This window comes from Astatotilapia calliptera, chromosome 8, assembly GCF_900246225.1.
Source record: "Astatotilapia calliptera chromosome 8, fAstCal1.2, whole genome shotgun sequence".
Lineage (NCBI taxonomy): Eukaryota > Metazoa > Chordata > Actinopteri > Cichliformes > Cichlidae > Astatotilapia > Astatotilapia calliptera.
In genome coordinates, this window is record NC_039309.1 from 9,681,347 (window position 1) to 9,703,094 (window position 21,748).

The 21,748-nt window shown below is 41.2% G+C and overlaps 2 protein-coding genes across 4 annotated transcripts in view; both read right to left on the bottom strand.

The window, feature by feature from the left end:
- Positions 1-699: 699 nt before the first annotated feature.
- On the bottom strand, positions 700-2,061 carry LOC113028254 (NAD(P)H dehydrogenase [quinone] 1-like). Its single transcript, XM_026178368.1, has 6 exons — positions 1,976-2,061; positions 1,713-1,877; positions 1,507-1,637; positions 1,327-1,434; positions 1,152-1,253; positions 700-1,075 (listed from the first exon to the last, which is right to left on the bottom strand). The coding sequence occupies exons 1-6, from the start codon at positions 1,977-1,979 to the stop codon at positions 776-778; spliced, it is 810 nt and encodes a 269-aa protein (XP_026034153.1). The 5' UTR covers positions 1,980-2,061; the 3' UTR covers positions 700-775.
- A 962-nt stretch (positions 2,062-3,023) lies between these two features.
- mta3 (metastasis associated 1 family, member 3) overlaps positions 3,024-21,748 on the bottom strand; it is a 30,004-nt gene continuing 11,279 nt past the window's right edge. For 2 of the 3 annotated variants that reach the window (XM_026178365.1, XM_026178364.1), the window contains 12 exons: positions 21,164-21,263; positions 20,882-21,070; positions 20,110-20,184; positions 18,696-18,754; positions 18,428-18,546; positions 16,878-17,035; positions 14,771-14,993; positions 13,020-13,112; positions 12,731-12,892; positions 12,109-12,140; positions 11,909-12,027; positions 3,024-5,320 (listed from right to left, as the gene is read on the bottom strand). In XM_026178365.1, the coding sequence (XP_026034150.1) occupies positions 5,149-5,320; positions 11,909-12,027; positions 12,109-12,140; positions 12,731-12,892; positions 13,020-13,112; positions 14,771-14,993; positions 16,878-17,035; positions 18,428-18,546; positions 18,696-18,754; positions 20,110-20,184; positions 20,882-21,070; positions 21,164-21,263 (1,501 nt within the window). In that variant the 3' untranslated portion in view covers positions 3,024-5,148. Of the gene's footprint in view, positions 5,321-11,908; positions 12,028-12,108; positions 12,141-12,299; positions 12,408-12,730; positions 12,893-13,019; positions 13,113-14,770; positions 14,994-16,877; positions 17,036-18,427; positions 18,547-18,695; positions 18,755-20,109; positions 20,185-20,881; positions 21,071-21,163; positions 21,264-21,748 lie in introns of those variants that run through there. The other variant, XR_003273216.1, reaches the window with a different exon arrangement.

The following is a 21,748-nucleotide window of genomic DNA, read 5'->3' on the forward strand; positions in this document are numbered from 1 at the left end:
TCGGTATCAGTTGGTGGATGGAACAAAACCAGAAAATGTATTGCAGAAAAATGAAATTTTGGATGTAATTGGACCCAGTGTTTTTAGGCTGCCAGCTTCAGGACAACTATTTCTAATTCTCTCAAAGAAATCTTATGTTGGAATTTTGTACATACGAAAGTTAAAATGTTTTTAGATGTGTCATTTTTGGCCTTCTTTCGACCACTACTGAAAGGTAATGGTGGTACTGGCTGACCACACCTTCATATTTTAAAGTGCCACATTTCCCCTCTGCTCACATGCTGAAAATTACTTGGTAATCTGAGCTCCTCCCTCCCCTTGATGAAAAGCACCAACATTCCAGCAGTGGTGCTACTGGTAGAGAGACAGTACCTGTACAGGAAAGAGGCGATGAAGTAGTGTCAAGTGAACCATGAAGGTGACGACACCGTCACATTCTAGATGGTGTAGTGAGCTGGATGGATCAAGCCATCACTCAGCATGCTAATGCCACACATTGCATCAGTTCTTTGTGTACCATTGCCAGCTCACATTTCTGGTATACAGCCCCAAGTGTCAATTTGGTCAGTGTTGGAAAATGACACCAGTCTTGAAAGCCTACAGAGACAGCTTTGTGTATCCTGTTATGTATATGTACCATTTTCTAGATGGCTGAACTGTATGAAACCAAGTGGTGCATTTGAAACTCATTGCTCAAACTGAAGTTACAATAAAGCAGCCTTTTTATTGCAGCACACATTTTAAGACCAAGACATTACATGGACCCACTCCATCATCAGACCCCGGCCTTGGTCTGGCTGTTGGCTGGCAGTGGCTTGCCCATGTGGATCCCCACTGTGAGGCCACATTCTTTGCTGGCATATTTCTCTTTGACCTCAGGCTTCAGCAGGAAACCCTTCTCCTTGTCAAAGTAGTCCAGGGGAGCAAAGTACACAGTGGCTTCCCCACAGAGGTTTTGCAGTCGTGTGCGCCAGCCCTCCAGCATGGAGCTGCGAGATTCAGGAGAACCAGTAGCAGGATCCCAGAAGATCTGAGGGGCAAAAACCTGGAAGCCACAGTAGTTCAGGATCCCGTTCTGCACACAGGGAGGAGCAGCTGTTACCACATGACAGATCATTTCATGCTTGGCTCTGTTTATAGTGAGACCTCACCTGCAGTGGCCACAGTGTGACATTGATGTCTCCATTGATGCCAGTGTCACTGTACACAGATTCAGGACAGTCAGTGGTGAAGGACAGCATGGCTTTCTTGTCCTGTACAGAGGAAGGAGTGAGCAAAGAGGGAGAGGACACAGCCTGAACACAGACATGTTGGTGGAGCTCTCACCTTGAAGATCCCCTCACTGTACCGCTTCTCCTGTGCGTAGGCAAAGCCCAACACCCGATCCATCCACCCCTTCATGATTGCAGGAACAGATGACCAGTACATGGGGAACTGGGAACACAGGTTTAATGGTCATTTTGATGACGACACCTGATCACAAAGACATTCCCAGTCAAACACTACCTGAAAGATGACAAGGTCTGCCTCCTTGAGCTTCTCCTGCTCTTTTTTGAGGTCTTCTGCAAGTCTACCCTCCTCTGATGCCAGTTTGATCTCCTTTGCGTAGCAGAAGTTCTCAGCATCCTTCACTCCACCTGCAACAAAAATCTAGTGTTTGTATCTGATGAACAGAGCAAAGATGTTTTAATACCTGTAGGATACTGGTATACCAGTGATGTCCTCAGTTGTAGCAGCAGCTTTGAACTTCATGGCGTACAGGTCAGACACCTCTACAGTGCAGCCTTGAGCAGTCAGAGCTGCCACAGCAGCATCTTTGGCAGCAGCATTGAAAGAGGCAGGGCTCTCATGGGCATACACAATCAGCACTTTCTTGACTGCAAAGTCAAAGAGAATAGATAACACAAAGTGCCCATTAGAGCAGAACCAGTTCATTAAAGCACTGAAAATAAAAACAACCATCAAAAATACTTACACATTCTGACACAAGTGCTCCGCGGTGACTGCTGATGCTCACAAGTCACTAGTACTCCAATGGGGGGAAACTGCTACTGGTGTAAAGCTCAGTATCCAGGATTTATACACCCAATGGGCTCTGCTTCAACCAGGTGCAGTCAATCAGCAATCAGAGTCATCACTCTGCCAGCTGGAAGTGGGGGATTTTCTCTAAGGCCTCTCATCTTCAGATCTTTTTGTCTTTTAACTGCATGGACACCAAGCATGCGTCACTCCTACAAGATGATTAAAATTAGTTTTTCAATGTCTGTCATTTAAAAGACATGAAAATGAATCATCTTTCAGAGAAACTGATGTCGTCACCATGACATGAATGTTATCTAAGGGTTAATTAATTCTATTAGATGTTGAAACGAGGAGCTAAGCAATTAAACAGGGGAATGATCTTCATTAATCTATATACTTATGCAAAATTAGCGCCAAGATAAAAGTTTGTAGCTATTACAGATATTATGAAAGCAGCCGTGAAATATTATTACTAAATCCTTCATGCCTGTAGCTGGAAAAGCAAATTATAACATGTCAAGTTCAATCTGCTACAGATCGCATAGAAAACATCGGTTGAGAAAGCATCAAAACAATCGCAACAGTTAACTGTGGTCATTCTTCTCTAGCTGCAGGCTGTGGGGGGGAGCATAAGCTGCAGGTTAAAAACCTTTTTAAACAGAACAACGGGGGTGCAACAAAGCGTGCACATGTACACACAGTGAAGTCACTCAAAGAAAGCTGCGTGCTCCCACTAACATGATTTATATTCTGAAAACACTCCTCATTCTTCACCTCTGTGTCAAATTGCCATATTTTGTGGGGGTATATTATGGCAACCTCACGCAGGCCACAGTGCGTATGAGGCCCCATCTATCATATACAACCCACCCTCTCGAGAACAACACAAACAGACACACAGAGGCAGAGAGATGGAGTAGGCGGCTGGTAGACAAGGCAGAATGTGAGTGTATAACACCACCAAATGACTCTCTCTGACAATGGACACCATTATCTAGCACTGCGTTGTTTTTCTCTTTTATTGGTCTCAGCATATTCATAATTCAACACATGACATACAGGAAACACTAACATAAACATTCTGACTGAAAGAAGAAATCAAGTGACCCATCGGTCAGCTGAGGCTCTCACCTCAAAGACATGCGGCGGCAATGCCAGTTCTAAAACTCAGAATAAACACACCCGGATGCGCTGGCAGGCAGCTTTTTGAGGCAATTTGGCGGTACAGCAGGGGGAGAGAGGTTTGAAATCAGTAAAAATGCAAGCGTCAGCTTTAAAGAACAAAAAGCAGAGGATGTTAGCTCATAGCAAACAGCTGCTGGCAAAGCCGCATGTATTTTTATGCCTCAAAAAGTTGCCGGGACATCACAGCCTTGAGGGAAATGTGACGGATCCATGCCCTTTTCTGCTGCAAAGGAAGTGCTTTAGTACCCATGTTTGGGATAGGTAGGTAGAACTGGCCATAGAAAGAAGATGAGTTCAATTTACAGTGATGTAATGACATATACAATATATTATACAGCGGTTTATGTGGGAGGTTTATGTTGTTTGATGTAAGCTGGCTCTTAATTTCTCTGCCTCGTTATACTTCAAGCAGATTCATCATGAGTAACATAGTTTCTTAGGTAGAATTATACACGTTTTGTTGTTTTTATTGTTGTTTTTAAGAGGGCCTGTTATGCATTTTCTTATGTTATGACATATATATTTATATATATATATATAGAGAGAGAGAAATTACAAGTTTCATGTCCATATTAAAGAGGATCTGTTCTATTCATTTATAGTCCATATTTCTATTCCTGGGCACTACTAAAGTACCTTTTAATAAAAGCAGCTGAAAATAATCCTTATTTATATTTATTTGATCCTTTTTGCAGCCCTTGCTCCGTCCTCTGAGTGAAACAAGTTGTTCAACTGTGTCGCCGCTCCATGTAAGCTATCTTATTCTAATTGGATATCCCTCGTAAACAAAAGGTTTGAACAACAGGTGGGCAGGACTTCTGTTGTCACAGTAAGAGAAGGAAAAACTGTGTGAAACTGAGCATTTGGCTCACAGGCGTTACTTATTAAACTTTTAATATCAGCAACACTGATAATACAACCCCTTTAAACATGCCAAAAGTGTGTGTGTATGAAACAAAAGCTTATGCTTGAGACAGTTTTTTCCATTCTTAACTCTGAATTCCTTTTAGGATGTTCTGTTTGCAAGAAGCTGCCAATCAGTTAAAAGTTGGCTTGAACAGGAGAGGAGATAAAAATGCTTTACTTTGCTTGTGAGAATCTGCACCAAAGCCCAGCATAAGATATACAAGGCTCATTTTGAGCCTGAGTGAATGATGCAAAACCACTTCAGTATAGTCCAAGAATAGAAATATGGAGCCAGAAACAGACCCCACTTAAATATCTCATCTCTCTTCAACACTGATTCCAGCTCATTTATTTAGATTTCAAGAGGTGTGTGAATGACTGAAACTAAAACACAGTTTATAGCATTCGTGTCTTAAATGGCCAATCTCAGTATAGTGCATTTTCTTTTTTAATGTTAGCAGTGGACTCGTGTCTTGATACCCATATTAAAAGAACCCCATTCCCCCTTAAATGCAGCGCTACCCCTTCCCCACACTAATTCAAGCCCCCATGCCCCCACCCAATATAACTTTATACAAACTGATAAAACTTCACGAAAATTCACCATCAACACAAAGGTCACACAAAGTCCTGTGGTTACGTCCATCCTGTAAAAACTAAAAACAGCGGACATCAACATCCGCTCGGACCGCTCCCTCATGTGTTGGTTGATAGGGTCACATATATATAAGCACGCTCTCTACGTGCACCCAGATACAGTATATACATATACAAATGTAATCCCCAGGGGAGTAAAGACAGGCAGCACTTGCAGTCAGGTCAGGCTTATGTTTCTATTGCATTGCAGCTCATTGCATCCTTCTGTTGCCAAACAGTTAGACAGGTTGTTTAAGTGTTGTCAGGGGATACAATGGTATTTTTAGGACTAAAAGTAAAGGGGGAGTTTGAGGATTTAATGGCAGAACAGGTGGTGAGAATTCATTAGTGTGTACGCAGAAGTGCAGGTGGAGTGGAGGTCGGAGAGTCCATATCCGATCAATCGTGGATAACAATGGGGCCTCGCATTCTCAGGCTGGGGTGAGGGTGTGGAGGGGCGAGGACAAGCCCCTGCGGTGGACCCTGGGAGACCCTGCGCAGGGTGATTTGCTCACAAGGTTGCCGGCAAGCGTGCCTCAGCTGGGAGCGAGACAACATCCGTCGAGCCCGCCTAGATGGATGGAGACAACATGGGACAAGATGAGTGAAGAAAAAAAACAGGGATGCAGAGATAAACAGCATTAATAAAACTAAAAGGATGTTCCTGATCTCAGGCGTTTGGTACTTGTTTTATGCTTCCTCTCTGCCATATTTCAGGGGCTTATATTATGTTTTTCATTCAACTCCAGGTCTGAAGCAAACTTCTAAGTGCCTCAGTTCTACAAAAGACTACCAGAGACTGGCTTCATAGTTGGTTAGTCTGGTTGCCATAAACTCATGTGTTAAAATGCACAACTTTGCAGCTGAAATTAACATGTTTACACCTGGGCAGTAGTTCAACTACCGGTATGCTTGTAAGATTTTGAAATTTTTTTAATGCAGTAATCTGAAAAAATGGCATACTGTGTGGTGCAGTTTGTGCATCAGACTGGCTATGTCCATACTATATATTCATCTTTTATTTTTCCAACCTTTTCTAACAATCGACACTACTGACTTTGCAAATTCAGATTAATAATACAAAGATTTGGTAAATTTTATAGGTAAGACTTTATCGATCCCCTAGGAAATTCCCTAGCAAGCCAAGCTGCAATGTCAGCAGTTATAACCCATTAGACTACATTTTACAGAAATGGTATTATAAGTAAATTTACCTTTGGTACTTTAACTGTATTTCACTGCTTAAAAATGCAAATATCAGCAGCTAATCCAACTATTGCCTCGAGGGTCAGGGAAACAATAATCACTCAACATGAGTCGAAAATCCTTAAATAAATAAAACAAAACAACAACAAAAAATGTTTTTACTAATACTTTAGCACTGAATTGCTGTCATGTGACTGACTGATTGTACAGTAACAAGCAGATGAGTAGGTGTACTTAATAAAGTGGCTTCTGAATGTATTTCTTAGCCTGCAAATAATGCTTGTCTGAGATGATTACTCATGTTGACTGCATCAACACATAGAGCCCAAATATACAAATTATGAAACTGACTTCATGAGACAGCTGATTTATCACCGTGGGCTTGCCATACTGCGCTACTGGTTGTTAATCATCTGGTTGTTTGGTTGGAAAAAATGTAATCATCAGTCAACATCTGATTCTGGTTTTAGAATCAGTGTCTCTTAAATATGAGCAAGAAAATGGCTTCTGATTTCTCTGATCAGTGCAATTTAAGCAGAAAAGTGCAAACAGCCAGAGAACGGCGAGTTCAAGACACGAAGATGAAAAATCTCATAAAGAGAGAAAGCTGTGAAGTTTAGGGTAGTTTGAATGATTTAATATGAGCACAGTTCAGCTGGAGGGCAATACATCGCGGATCCAGGCTGTTGAGAAGGTAATTAGATACAACTAGATTCTTCTCATCTCGAGAGATTTACTATAGGAGAGTGCAGCGCGTTCCGAGCACCAGAACAAATACACGTGTCTGTTATGAAGTAATAGAGGAGAACATTTTTGCAGGATTTTCTGGCTCGTTGAGGGTTTTGTAGGTAATTTCCAGACTGCAGTGGGCTTTGCGGCGTGACAGGAAAGCACTTTTTACAACCCACAGGCACTAAAGAATTCCAGATTCTTGGGACACACTCACAAGTCTTGGACAGAGCGCTAATTGAATCCAAATGGAGACAAATGCAAGGTGCATAACCACAATGTATAGGTGATTATTCATGGTTCCCTTAGAGCAGTCTGAGACTTAATGCACAGCAAAGCTCTTTGTGCAATCTCATTTTCTTCCCCTTTCCTATTGCTGTAAATGTTGTCTCGTATTGTGAATGCAAAACACACCGGCTGCCTCCAAATCCCCGCTGCACTGCACAACTATAATGTGCCGAACCACGGGGATCTCCTACCGAGCAGATTACAGTACATTATGTGCCAGTACATCCAACAACACCAAATGTGTCTGAATGTGCATGTAAGAGTCTCCACACAAATCTCTCAAGTACAGTATACCCTGACACTGAGCACCGCATGCGTGTGCTATGGCTCAAAGTTAGAGGACACGCAGTTATAACACGGAGGGAAAACAGAACGGATTTATCTCTGCTGGTTGTCTGTTCATCTGGTTGTTGGGAGGAAGAAAGCAAACATGTAAATCTATCCTCAAACATATCAGCCTGTCTCATTTATATTCTGCTTTGCTCTGCTTCTGTATCCTAATGTTCCCCATTTCTGACGCTTTGCTATAGACAATCATTCGATATATGATATTATAACACTGTTAATACTGAGGCATTGTTAAGCACTTTAAGCACCATTTCGCTGTTTTAGCTGTGAAGCTTGTGTATCCATTTTATTTGCAGTTTGATTGCTTAGTTCAGAAGTTCGGAGCCTCTCCAAATGCAAATCCATAAAATCTGAAGGATAATGTGACAAATTTGGGGAAGAAATGAGACGTGCTCATTTTCCAGCTCCATATTTAGCGCTTTGAGTGCTCCGGAAGAGTAGAAAAGCGCAATATAAGAATCAGTCCATTTACCATTTGCCATTTATTTTTAATCGTGGATTCTACTATAGTAGCTTATCATGATTCATAGTTTAAAGTAAGCTCCTTAGTTTTAGCTTTTCTATCCTTAATCTAGTTTTCTTCTGACTGGCTGCAAAAGATTTAATCACCAGCTGGGTGGAGCTTCCTTGCCTCGGATGACCAATCTAGGGATAACCAATTTGTCTAAGACATCATGAAGACCAAAGCCCTAGCCTTTGGTTCACAAGGATTACCTTTACATACACTTATTATTTAAAACATTAGCCGTGTTAATGTAGAGCTCATTTTAGTATAACTTGGTTGTTGAGTGTTTATCCAAGTTACATTCTATGTAAATCCTAGATATGGTTGTGTGTGAAAATCTCTGTGAAACTGAAGTTTTGGAAAAATCCAGATCAGCCAATCTGGCACAAGAGCCCGACCACATTCAAAGTCACTTGAATCCCATTTCTTCCTAATTCTCATGCTCGATTTGAACTTCAGAAAGTTGTGCTGCGAGTTACTGTCATGCGACTGGCTGATTAGAGATTTACAAGCGATTAAACAGGTGTATCTACAAAAGTATTTGGTAAGGATATATGAGAGAAAATAAGGAAAACATGTTAGGTCCAATTTATAGCAATTTCTCTTTGCAAACATCTGATTTTTGTGATATCTTGGGAGTATTCGATTTCAGGAATTAAACAAGCTGCCATTCATTTACTCACCAAAATGCAATGGGGGGTTTTCCAATTAAATAAGGGGGAAAAAGTCACTGGAGTGCTATTTTTTATCAGCAATGAAAGAAATGAGGAACAGTGGTGTAATAGTTTTGTATTTACTGGTTATTTATGGACTGCTGTCACCTCAAGGGAGGAAAACATTAAAAGGTAGGAAAAGTGGGCTCTTTATACCTGGTTTATACTTTGAGTGTAAAATGCAATTTACATGCGAACAAAATATTTTAACATAGTCTTTACATGAAAGCCATGAAAGATTGCTAAAGATTATTATAGTTCCCAGAGGATGTTCTCGCTTACTTTCTTGTACTTTCTTTAAGTAGTCTTCAGGAATAGTTCTCCGGGCTACATGAAAGACATGCTTTGGATGTTGGCTGCCTTTTGTTCCATTTACAGTTGAGTTCATCCACCTCTGCCTCAACAATGTTGAGGTCCAGGCCCTGGGGGTGCCAGTCTTTGACTGATGGTGTTCCATTCTCTGTTTTTCTATCCAGGTATGTTTTTATTGCACTGGCAGTGATTTTGGATTCATTGTCCTGCTGAAAAATTAAGTAATGCCAAGTACATCCTTTCCAGATGGCATTGCACGGTGGATGAAAATCTGACGGTACTTTCTGCATCTACAATGCCATCAAGTTTGACAAGATGCCCAACACCACTGGCTGAAATGCAGCCCTAAACCATGACATAGCCTCCAGCATGTTTTACAAATAGCTGTAGACACTCCATGTTTTGCTTTTTTCCTGACCTCCTCTAGACACAATGATGGCAATTCAAATAAAAAGTCTTTCATTTGGATTGATCTCTCTGTAACACCTGCTGCCGCTGATTTTAAGTCCAGTTCTTGTGTGATTATTGTACAATATTTTAAAAAGTTTAAATTTTCCTGTCCATAGTTTCAAATTTTTTATTGCCTAACTAGTAGAATTGTTTTAATGACGCTCCACTGCGTCACCTAAAATGAAACACATTTTGTCATCTCTACTTTCATTTCTATTTATCTCTCTCCCATCTCCGAATTAGTGGGAGACATCTCCAACCCCTTGTCTATACTCTGTGTTTTCATCATACTCAGAGAAAAGGAGAAGCAAAGAAAGGGAGTTGATGAAACCTCTGATCATTTCTCATTAGCACCAACTTTTCAGGGCACATCTATTAATGCATTTTGTTCAGAAAGGCATTAATTGTCTCTACTAGGAGACAATTAAACAAAGGGTGCAGAATTCAGATCGATGCTGTCCCACTCACACGGCCATGTTGCCTTGGTGGTAACTGAGTGATTCATGCAAGTGCAGCCATGGTTAATGTGGTAATGATATTTCCACTCAGGGCACAACGGTGCCAGGCTCCATCTGCACCAGTTAGCCTCCTCTAATTTTAGCCCCAGCGGTCCGAGGGCGGCTGTGAGAGCCGAGCGCTATGGCTCATTTAGACACAGGCTTAATGGAGGAACATCTTTCTCTTGCACATGGGAACACATACGTACGTGTATGAGTCCATGCGGGAAAGTGCACGTGTACATTTAAAGAAAAAGTAAATGGATGTAAATTCAGTCACATAGAAAAAAGTATATTAATGGCTAAAGCAACGCAAAAAGAAACAGACCATGAAGGTGAATACACTTGAATGAAGAGGTTTTTTATTAAAAATGTATACGCGTATTTGTTTATAATGCAGAAAAAAAAACCAACAGCAACAAAATCAATGGCAGGCTGTTTCAGCTGAAAAGCTGGAGGATGATGAAACAGCATGTTTTGAACAGCTGTTTATGGCACAGTTAATCGCATTTATTAAATGTTTTATTAAATTACCTGAATGCACCATGAAATCTTACATTTCAGCTGGACTTTGGTTAAATCTTCAGAAAGTATACCATCTTTCACCCGTGCCTTCAAAGACATGCTTGTGCTTATGAGAGGATTCATCATAAGTGGGATATGATATTCACATTCACCCCTTGGGAACCTGAATGTCTGCACCACCTAACCCTCAGACCCACAGGGCTAATGTAGCTAAAAGGTAACTGAACTGAATCAGACAGCAATAAATAAATAACTAGAAATCTGACCAAGACAAATCCTTAAGCGCCTTGAGGCAACTATTGTTGTGACTTGGCTCTATATAAATAAAACTGAATTGAATTCACAGTGAAGCACAAGATTAATGTCTATATGGGAAAAAATGCATCCACATCCTTGACTGAATCCAAGTGTGGGACTAGTCTCAAAGGTTTGAACTGGACTTGTTGTTCTCTGCTTGTTTCTTTGCTCTCTTTACTGTTAGTTTTGATTTTCTGTGAGTCTTCAGTTCTGGATACATGTTAGCTCTAGTTTGTTTGTGTGTCTGCGTTTCACTGTTTCCAGTTAAAAACTATGTCATTTTTTAGTTATCAGGCTCTTATGTCTTCCATCTTTGCTCTTTAGCTCTACTTCCCTTCCTCATTGTCAGTGATTGTCCTCACCTTCACTTGTGTTTCATTACCACACTGTGTTCATGGGGTAATCCCCTGATTATCCCATGTGTACATAAAATAGTCCAATTCTTCTCCTTAGTCTCTGTTTGCTTACCTGCATGTTCTCTTGTGGTGTCTGAATAACATCTGTTTAATATTTGGGCTTTTATCAGTGAATATACAGCTTGTTAATTGGTCTGTTGCACTTTGGCTCTTATGCACTGCACACTCCCCACAGTCTGCAAACTTTAACAAACTGTGACAGGGGGCCAAATTTAGATATAGTGAGCCTAAAAACACAAATCAATCATGAAATTTGTACTATTTATAGATCCATTAATTTTCTTCCATGTATCTAATTCGAAGGAGGGGTTTTGAGTCTATCTCAGTGGCCATAGGGCAAGAAGCGGGGTACAGCGGGGACTTTGGACTGTGGGAGGAAGCCATAGTACCCCAAGAGAAACCACGCAGACACAGGGAGAACATCTGCACAGAAAGGACCTTCAAATCCAGGACCTTCTTGCTGTGAGGCAACAGTGCTAACTATCACACCACTGTGCTGCCCAAGCTTCTTACAGATTTAAAATCCTTTAAAGTTGTCAAAACCCCTTAAACCCCCCCCCCCCCCCAAAAAAATAGTACAATATGACATGAGTGTGTTAATCAGTTTCCAAATTTTCCATCCAGTTGGTCAAAACAGTGTTGAATGATGCGCTGATGTGTTTGCACTCTTAGGGCATTGTGTTGTATCCTTTTGAGCTGATGTGCATTGTGCATCTGTCTCAAGGTCACCATGAGACAAAAATAACTCGCTGTCCATTTCTGTCCCAGACTATTTCCTGTCATCTGCTTTCGCTCAGCTGTCAGCATCTTCCTTCAGACACACACACACACAACAAGCCTATCAGAATTCAAGAAAGGGTCACCTTTGCTTACCTGGTCTCCCGTGTGACAAGGAAGAAGCTGTCATCGGGAGCATCAATCCAATTAGGGCGCCTCTTGCGAATCATCACTCCTCCTCTGGTATTTCCACTGCTGCTGCTGCGGCCGTTATGCTGCAAGACATACATCCGAACGTTAGAGAGCAGTCGATGCAGCTGTAGAGGAAGTGTAAAGCAAATAGAAAATAAGCCTACCATGAGAGGTCCACCTGTTGTACCTGGGTTCTCTGCAAAAACAAACCCACAGCAGTGAGAGAAAGAGGCAAAGTACACATGAGGGAATCTGCCAGTTGCGAGTAGTATTGATTGGTTTTATTTCTTGTCCTAGTTACAAGTTGTGCAACAAATAACTGTGTTTCAATTTCAGTAAAAAAAAGTGAAGTTACCAATAAAAAACAAAGTGTCAAACTGAAGTTGAACCATCCAAATTATCCAAATGACCCCCATCTGCTGATTCGTTTTCATTAGAATTAGTTGTCATTCTCTCCAACGAGCTAGTTTAGATAAGAAATGGCAGAAAAGGTTATCAACTCCAGATGTATTCCTACTAATTGGATTTTTTATTAAGCATAAGGATAACAAAACATTGGATATCAACACTATTTATTCCCCAGACTTAATTCACATTACGAGTAACTTAAAAAAAAGAAAGAAGGGATGCATTTTCTTTTTTCTTTTGAATGTGGGGGGCTTTAAACAGAATGGACTTTCTGCTTTTGAGCAGGATTAAATTAAGCAAATCTGAAAATAATTACCTTTGTGGGATTAAATCAGATCTCTTTTTCTTTTTACTGATTAATAAGAGTCTGTGATGTACCTGTGCGCCTGTCTGGGTCAGCCCTGCTGTGGTGATGATAGCTGCGTTTTCCCAGCATGCCGTGAGGCCCATGTGGTAGAGAGGAGAGTAGGCGTCTAGGGGGAGGCGTCTGAAGGCCCGGGGTGCGGTGGGAGCGAGGGGCGTGGGTTGCTGGACGGGACTCTGGAAAAGACACACCGGAGGTGCATGAAGTGGCTCCTATAGACCATCTGAGTTATTTCTGCTCATGTTTTATTGGCTTAATGGGTTAGACTCCTACTGCTCAAACACTGACTGTGTGTTCATTTACCTAGAAACTGCAGGACACTAGTCAGAGTGCTCCTTTGGGCGGCTCTGGTTTTAGGTAGGCGAGTCCCCTGCCCTTCCGACACCCTTAACATGTCTAAACCAAACACACATACACAGAAATTTTTGTTAATCCCCTCTTCTCCCCGTATTTAAATTAAAAAAAAAACCTATTTATCCGTTTATCAACATGAACATCTCATGCAGATGAAAATGGCCTCTTCTCAGGTACATGATTATGGATAAAGACCACAAGATGCAGGATTTGATGCAAAGGAGCAAATGACTGAGGTATTTTGCAGCGACTTGCTCTAAGGGAGGAGAAATCTCCCCCCCTCTCACATGCGCATACAGATGTCAGCACATGCTTACATGCATGAAAACATATCGTAGACACATACATTCAATTATGAAGACGGCATGACAGCAGGCACTGGAGGTTGAGTCCATGCTGAGGAGCGGGGGAGGCGGGGGTGCCGCTGTGCTTCCTCTGAGTGTGGTGGAGTTGATGGACAGAGAACACAGACACATGAAGCACAAGGACTCGGAAAAGATGCTTTCAGGTGTGACTTTATTGCAGGTCTACTCCACATTCACACAGCAATGAAAGAAAAGAGCAAAAAAAAAAAGTAGAGGTAGAAGATGAGATGAGAATATTGCAACAGTCGTTAGAGAATGAAAGATGAGGGAGGGGAAATCGAAGGCGAGGAATGAGTCTGAGTGGCAAATCCTGTCCACAGGATATACGAGACAGGGTGGATTCATATGAATATTGCATGATTTGAAACACAGGAAATTAGCTGAGTGAATAATATGGCAAAAGGTCCATCCCCAAATGGGATCTGGACTCCTTATGATTGGGCCTGATCTACTAGGGGCGATGCAGCCAGCAGCTATACCCAAGTCTTCTCTTCACCTTCCTTCCTTCAGGGTTCCAAATCTGTCTGAAGCTCACAATCAATCCAAACAGTTCACTTTGTCTTGTACACAGATACACACATGATCAATAGGAGGGAAAAACGCATGTGCAAAAAAAAAAAAAAGAAGTTTAAATTAAAAAAATATTTAAAAATGGTGATGGCAAAGACAGTGAAGCTGAGGTTCAGTATTTACAATGAACATATGTGGCTGAGACAACTCACTCAGTCATAACAGCACAGACTGGACGCACCTTTACCAGGAGCGCCGTGCAAAATAGAGCTTTTCTTAATAAAATACATTTCCTCTACCAGCAACTTCAGCAAATATATACGGCTCAGACTAGACTTCTACTGGATGCTGTTACAATCTATTCATTATGACAGGAGCGACTTCAGTCACAGTGTGTGTGTGTGTGTGTGTGTGTGTGTGTGTGTGTGTGTGTGTGTGTATCCCTGTTTAACCACTCGAACAATGGCTTTTGGTTCAAAGTGACTCAGAAACATAACAACAGGCAAAAGAATAAAAAAAATAATAAAGAAAAAAAAACACGAATGAAAAGATGATCAAAACTCAGTTATGAGGACAGGCAGTCTTTATTGGAAACGGGGGGGAGAATACAAAAAACAAAATAACAATAATTATAATAAAACAGAAAGAGACAGACGGAGGGGGTGGGTGGGGCAGAGGCGAGCAGAGATGTCGGGGGCTGATGGTGGGGCAGTCGGGGTGAGGGGAGGTGTGTGTTGGTGTGTGTCTCTGTATGTTGTGTTCTGTCTGGAGATGTGTATGTGTATCCATGTGGCAGAAGTTAGGAGGAATTGAAAGAGCTCTTACACTCTGCCTTTATGGCCCCACAGTTAATGGGGACAAAGGGCCGGCGCGCAGCACGGCGCAGCCTGATGATGTCACGGCACATGTGCCGGGCCAGCTTGGTGAGGCGGGTGGCCTGCAGCAGGAAAGCCTGCTTGGTCTTCATGGAGGATTTGGGGCTGTTGCTGTTTCGCATCGGCACCATGTGGTTGGACTGGCGGGGAGCGTGACCCCTTGAGCGAGACTCCTGAGATCGAGGGAGGGACAGAAAGGAAGGAAAAAACAAACAAACAAAACACAAAAGAAAATTTAATCAGTTTGACATCCGGCAGAAAATGTAAAAGTCAGAGATGGTTCAACAAATCCAATGGTTTTTAAACTCTTGGGCTGGGAATGGGAACTTCAGTTGAATGGTTATATTTTTGCAGGGGGAAAAACTCATCTTCATTTAAATGCAGCCTTAGTGCATATGTGCACATCAAAGAGCTGCACTGAGCATAAAAACTCAAAAATAGACAATTTTGTTCAAAAAACCCCCAAAAGTGTATCATGTTAAAATTTCCAATAAAAAGGGATTAAAAAGGTTGAGTATATATATCATGCTGACCTTTATGTCACCAAAATTTAACTTGGATTTGGTTTTATTAACAAAGGCTATTAGTTTAAAATGTAGAATGGTGGCTTTCTTGGAGGGGGGGGGGGGGGGGGGGGGGGGTGGTCATGCCAGAAAAGGTTTGATAACCACTACACTAGCTTCTGTATTATTGGATTTTATTTTGAAAAACCATTATCAAAAGATTCACATTGGCTGGTTTGAAGGCTTTAACAAAAAATCTGAAAAACAAATTAGATTTTACTGTTATTTATTATTAAAAACATGCATGTTTAACACAAAACTGTTTTGTGGTTCAAACTGTTGTAGAGGGGAGTCTAATTCACCCTGTCGTCACTGTGGAGGCTACTGTTCGTGGTGCTGTTGAACTGTATTGTGTAATACAGTGAGGAGAATCTAATCATTTGCCCGCCCCGTTTATCCCAGCGCATAATTACAGCCTCTAAAACGGCCATAAAGTTGAATCAGCACCCTTCTGAAAACAGTTTAGATAAAAATCAAGCATTACAACCTTCCTGAGGGAAGGATTTATTGCAGGGCCGCTGCATTAGATAACTGGCAATCGAGCTTGTTTTGTGAAACAGAAGCAAAGCCACTGTTTTCAGATGAAGACTGATATTAGTAAAAGCTTCTATTATGGTTTCCATCAGCCACTTTCTTGGACTACTATTATTTTTATGTCTGGATATTTTGATATTTTGTCACTGCATCCATAAAATTTACATCAAGATGGTAAACGGGTTAAACTACTGAGTGCCTGATGGTCCCTTAAAAATATTTTTACCGCAGCACAATCAGCAACCTCTCCGGTGAGTCATCATGCAGCTAAACTCCAACTCCTTCGTCTTAGACTGCAGCTAGTAATGGTAAACCTTGTTCTGCTCTGCACCAACGAGGGGCTTAGCATAGAGCACGGCTGGGTAATTAATCTTCCCAAGAGGCCACGAGAAACTGGGATTGCTATGAAGGGCTGCACCAATAGCTTATAAAGAGATAAAAATGAATACTGAGCAGAATGGAGATCAGCTCATCGCTACAGCCCTCCACAACAGATCAAGATTCGTGTGTTCTCAGTTTCTCCTTGAGAAAACTGATTGCCCACCTCTGATACAGAGGCACATGAACCAGTTCTCCATCTGCTCCAAGCTTCTGGTTATGATAACCTTCAGCTAGCAGAGGATCACCAAAATAACCCACACTTCCATCACCAGCTGTATTCCAGTTGAAGAACATTTTTACCACAGTTTAAGATTATCTTTTTGGGATTGCCTCATCAGTGATGTGAAAGGGCCAGGAGCTAGCTGGTTTCTAGTGTCTGAACTTAAAATAAAGGCAAATTGTGGCCAAAAGAACAGCTTAAAATGTGCCACCAAATTTAAAGTGTCAGGAACGCTGCATCACACAGGAGGTACAGATTTTTACAAGTTTGTTTCAAAGGCTTTGTTTTTGTCTAACTCTAATATGAACATGTTTTAAGGACCTGCAGAAACCCTTCTCTGTACCCTCCACTGAGCTTACATTGCTTGCTGGAGTGGGTGAGGTCCTCTCCTCTGGACCCTCAGCTCTGCTTGGCATCTTCAGACCACCGTACTTCTTCCAGTACATCCAGCAGGAGACGCACAGACGACACTGCATGTTTGGAGGTCCCCATGAATACCACTGGGCTGACTGCATGGCTGTTAATGTATGGAATCCATTAACACTTGTTAGAGAGATGGCAGAAAAGACTGGTCTCAAGACACTAAGAATATTGATCTCCATCTTTTCCTGTGTGATTTTATCAATATTCATACTACACAAGACGTCACTATATGCTTGCTACTGACTTTAAGTGCTTACAAACATGAAACAGTGCACGAGGCCGTTGTACTGCAAAGTGAGCAGATATTAGGCATTTAGATTTATCATTTCCATCAAATAATTTTAGTTGTCAGCTTTTTTAAATATTCTACATTTTACAGTAGATTTTAAGGGGAATGTTAGGATGTGTTCAAGAACTAATAAGCAGAACTCAGGTTATAATTTTTACAATTCTCCCAGTTCTCAGTGCAATTGAGTCCCACCAAGGGACACAAAAATGAATATCATCATAATAAAACGTGACATCAGCAGAAGTCTGCCGCAGACAGATTTTTATGTCCAGCAGAATTATTATTACTGAAAAGTCAAATATCCAGAGAATCTTGCAACTTGTGTTATAGTGGATTGTTAAAATTCAGAAACAGTTATGTTGAAGGCATTTTATGCTACTTAGATTTTTGTTGACAAGGGGCAAAAAATGTGTATCCTCCAACAGGTTGATTTAAGGTGAAACTGGTCACAAAGAGTTAAACACTGCTGCACCAAAAGCCTTGGGGCAATGGGTTTGTTTTGGTTGCTAGCAGACTGCCACAGTTGCCTGCAGTTTGCACGCAAGATTTAGATTTACCTACAAATATATGCCAGCCCTTCCCTGAGCAGCAGCAAAACTGCATGGCACTACACAACCAGAAGCAGAGTCTGTACACCTTCACTCTGTTTGGGAAATACTTTTTTTTCCCCCTTCTTTGTGATCGGTGGTTGCAGTGGGTCATCAAAAGCTCTCTGGGCCTTTGTTCCAGGTTATTTATCAAAATCATTGCACCCATGCTTAAAAATGGCTCTCCTCGTAAGGGTGAAAGTAAAAGTAATAATAGAAGAGATAAGAAAGAAAGCAAAGTAGTTAAAATTATCTTGGTTTTGTTCTAGGAATGTGTGACTTGGGCTGTAGCTAACCACCCTGCTTGCTAATCCTCTCACAAAGTGAAATCTAATATTTTTAGGCAGCTAGAGGCACTCTGTTAACACTCTGGGTTGCATACTGTGGGACAACGATTTCCCCTTTCAGTCTGTGAAGCTGTTAATAATAAGCAAAGACTGAAAATAAAAGGAAAGCATTTCTTCTTTAAGTAAGAGAAGCGACAGCTGTCTAAGGCTTCATTTGTTTCCATTAGATTTCTAATTGACTTATGTTCACTGCCCTCACCACTTAATTTCACACTTGCCATGGCTAATCACACACTCACTCTCACACGCACACACTAACTCACTGTAGCAGCTTTCGCAGGCTCTGCCCCCCCCTGCTGCGTGGTAGGCCCCGGGGCCCGCTCCGTTCACCGTCGCCATCTTGCCATTGGTCATCGAGATCTGGTTGGGGTTGGGTTTGTTACTGTCAGAGGACAGACAAAGTGATTTAGGAAGCAGAATGACAGCAGCTATACTGCATAAAATCATCATCTGTCCACCACAAGCAGAGTAACAGACAAAAGACATCCAATGTCATCTGCAAACACTGAAATATGAAATAAAGAAACTTACTATGTGGGGATATAAACCTGCTTCAGCTTGCTTTCTGCCTCTGCTGCCTTCAGTCTCTTCTGTTCAAAGAGGGGAAAAAATGGATTTCTTCATTAATCCCAAAATAAAAAAAACTGTTGCCTTTAACAAGCATTGCTTCAAATAAAACTCAGCCCTGCATCCTGAAAGTTGGAGTGTGGAATTACAGTGGTAATAATTAAATCTGTCGATGTAATTCAAAGGAGTTGTTTTCTCCCTCTATGCTTTTTAGGGGCACGTAAACACAATTTATATCTGAGCACATGAAATCCTTGGAGAGCAAAGGCTATCCCTTTGTGCATGCTATACAGTTGGTTGCTCTTCTCAAACACAAGGACCTTTTTAACCAGATTTTTTGCTTCTTTGGTTGTAAACATGTTCTGCACCACCACCACGCCTATCTTAAGGGGAACTACCCTGTTTCTACACAGAGGGCAGTTTTATCATAAGACGTAACACTTAGTCTGTGAATAGCTATATAAAGTTTTCGATAGCTCTAGAAAAAGAAAAAGTTTAGTAGGCCGTGCAGCAAGCATTTTTCAAATTTATTAAGCAATGGAGGTCCAAGGAATGGTGCAACTGAATTAGACGTAAAAGTATCCTACAGTTTTTAAGCTGCACTCGTACAGACTGCCACTTCAGAATTAATCACTGCAAATACATTTATATCGGTATAATAAAAACATAACGAGGACCATTTTACTATGTGTGGCAGCTCAGAAAAAAAAAAATAAAGTAAAAAGAATAAAAAAAGACATTTCAAAAGTGGTCAGAGCTGTGGGTGAGAACTTTATTTCAATAGAAAGCCTGATTCTAGTCACTTCTACTTATTTTGTATCCCTAGGGATACGGTTATAATTTTAAAAACTGAACAAGCATGAAAACGTCACTTTTTGTGGGGACTAATTTTGAACTGTGTGAAACCTTTTGATTTTACAGAAAGACAGTTGGAATAGTTGTTGTGAACTGCTTTGGTTTTGTTGTGCCTTTCTAATGAATCAATGAGTTTTTGCACATTTTTAAAAGGAAACAAAATCTTGAGCTTAAGCTATTCAGCTCCTTTGAGAAGTCTTTTTTGAAGATGTTGACTGCCTGATACGCTTTTCCTTTTCTTTCTTTTTTTTTTTTAAATTCTTGCAGCTTCAAATAAACATAAAAACTGGAGTATCCTTTTCAGATTAAAGTCCCATGTAGTAGTCAATAAAAAAACAAAAATAAACAAAGCTAGGACAAAGTTGCTTTATTTATTTATGCAGGAGGAGTTTTTGCCCACTAGAAGCGCGATGCAGTTGTTAGGGATGGCATCGTTTAGTTTAATCTTGTGTAAATGTAAGAAAAACACACACTAATTACAAAAAAAGATGCATGTAGCATAGCAGCTACATGGTTTTCTCACCTGTTGCACATATCTGTCTGTAGTCTTCCACATGTAGTAATACTCTATGATACTGGTCAGAGACTTCCACGGCAGCTTCACAAGGAGAACGGTCGAGCACGGGGAGAGAAAGAAAGACAGACACAGAGCAAATTAATGATATTAATATCTCATGTTCTTGCCATCTGGGTGCGAAGCCTTCATGTATATTCATGAGCAAGAGGCATCGTGACCACAGAGGCTCAGAGTTACTGGCTTTGCTTGGTTCTGGGCCTCAGACGGAAACACAGAGAAATTCACACATTTAATAAGTATTCATGAGCACCTGGTGCCACCGCATACACCCATACCCTGGCTTTATTGTACAGTAGAGGTAGATGGTGGGAAGGAGAGTTCAAAAGAACCAAACAGTCATCCCTCACCCCCACAGGCTTGAAAGGCGAGTGCTAAAATTGGTAATTTTGTGCTTCACAGAACAGCAGCTTCAATTTATGCAGATTACAATGGATTTCCATTGTGACAGATTTTCCCTGATGAGGGAGGACGACTCTTTGGAAACTTCTCAAAGCCTCAAAGTCGAACCTCTCAACTGTCCATCGGCATGCTGTGAATACATTTCACCACATGAAGACTTTAACTGCACAGTGAGCAGTCTCTCACAGTAACGGGTAACAACCAATCAAATGCTACATAAAAACAAAATATCTTAAAAGCACCATAAATAATGTAATATTCTTTTGAATAACTTCTACGTCAACAGGATTACCAGGCAGAATGATAACAAAACACTTACAAAGTCTTGTCGGATGTCATTGAAGTCTTTTCCATATTTCTCTAATGCCTCTTCAAACATGGCAGCTTCCGAGGCGCTCCACTCCTCCATCTCATCCCTGCAAAGCACCGGGCCCCCCGCTGGGACCAGTACGCTCAGCGCACTGGACAAATCGTAATTATGGCGGTGCAATGTGTCCATCGCATGGAACTGTAATCAATGCACGCAGAAAAAAAGCTTACAAAACCATCAATTAAATCCCAGCAAGGTGCTGCAGGGTTTGACTGTGTGTGTCCCACTGACCAGTGTGATATCTCGTGAGGCTGCAGCTGCACTCATGTGTAAGCTTGGCTGTCTAACAGAGCTGCTGCAGTCCAGCGCTCGGGCAAAGGTCCCGACCGCCCTGAAAATTACCCACAGTCAGTCAATACATGATACATATATGCACAGCTTACTGCATGGTCTGACATATTAATGTGCAGGGCATGTCTGCAAAGAAAACACTAACAGCCTCACAGCTCAAAATATGCACTGGGTGGTATGGAGCAAAAATATATGGCAAACACAGATGAGTCGTTCATCAGAAACAGTAAACAGTCGTTTGTTAACCAAAAAGCGATTTAAATCTCTGCGTGATTCATTTTTAATTCATTTTCATCCTCCCTTATAAATAAAAACCCATGACAAATTCACATATTGAATGAATAAAAATGAAAATAATGAGCCAAACTTATGAGCCATGGCTCATAACAGTGTGCATTTATATTATCTCACACACTAAATATTTCAGCCAATCCTTCACAGCACCACGGGCTATTAAAGTGCTAAAACTCAGAATTATTACATCTGTGAAACTGCCTATCCAGTGCATGCGATCGAGAAGTTGTT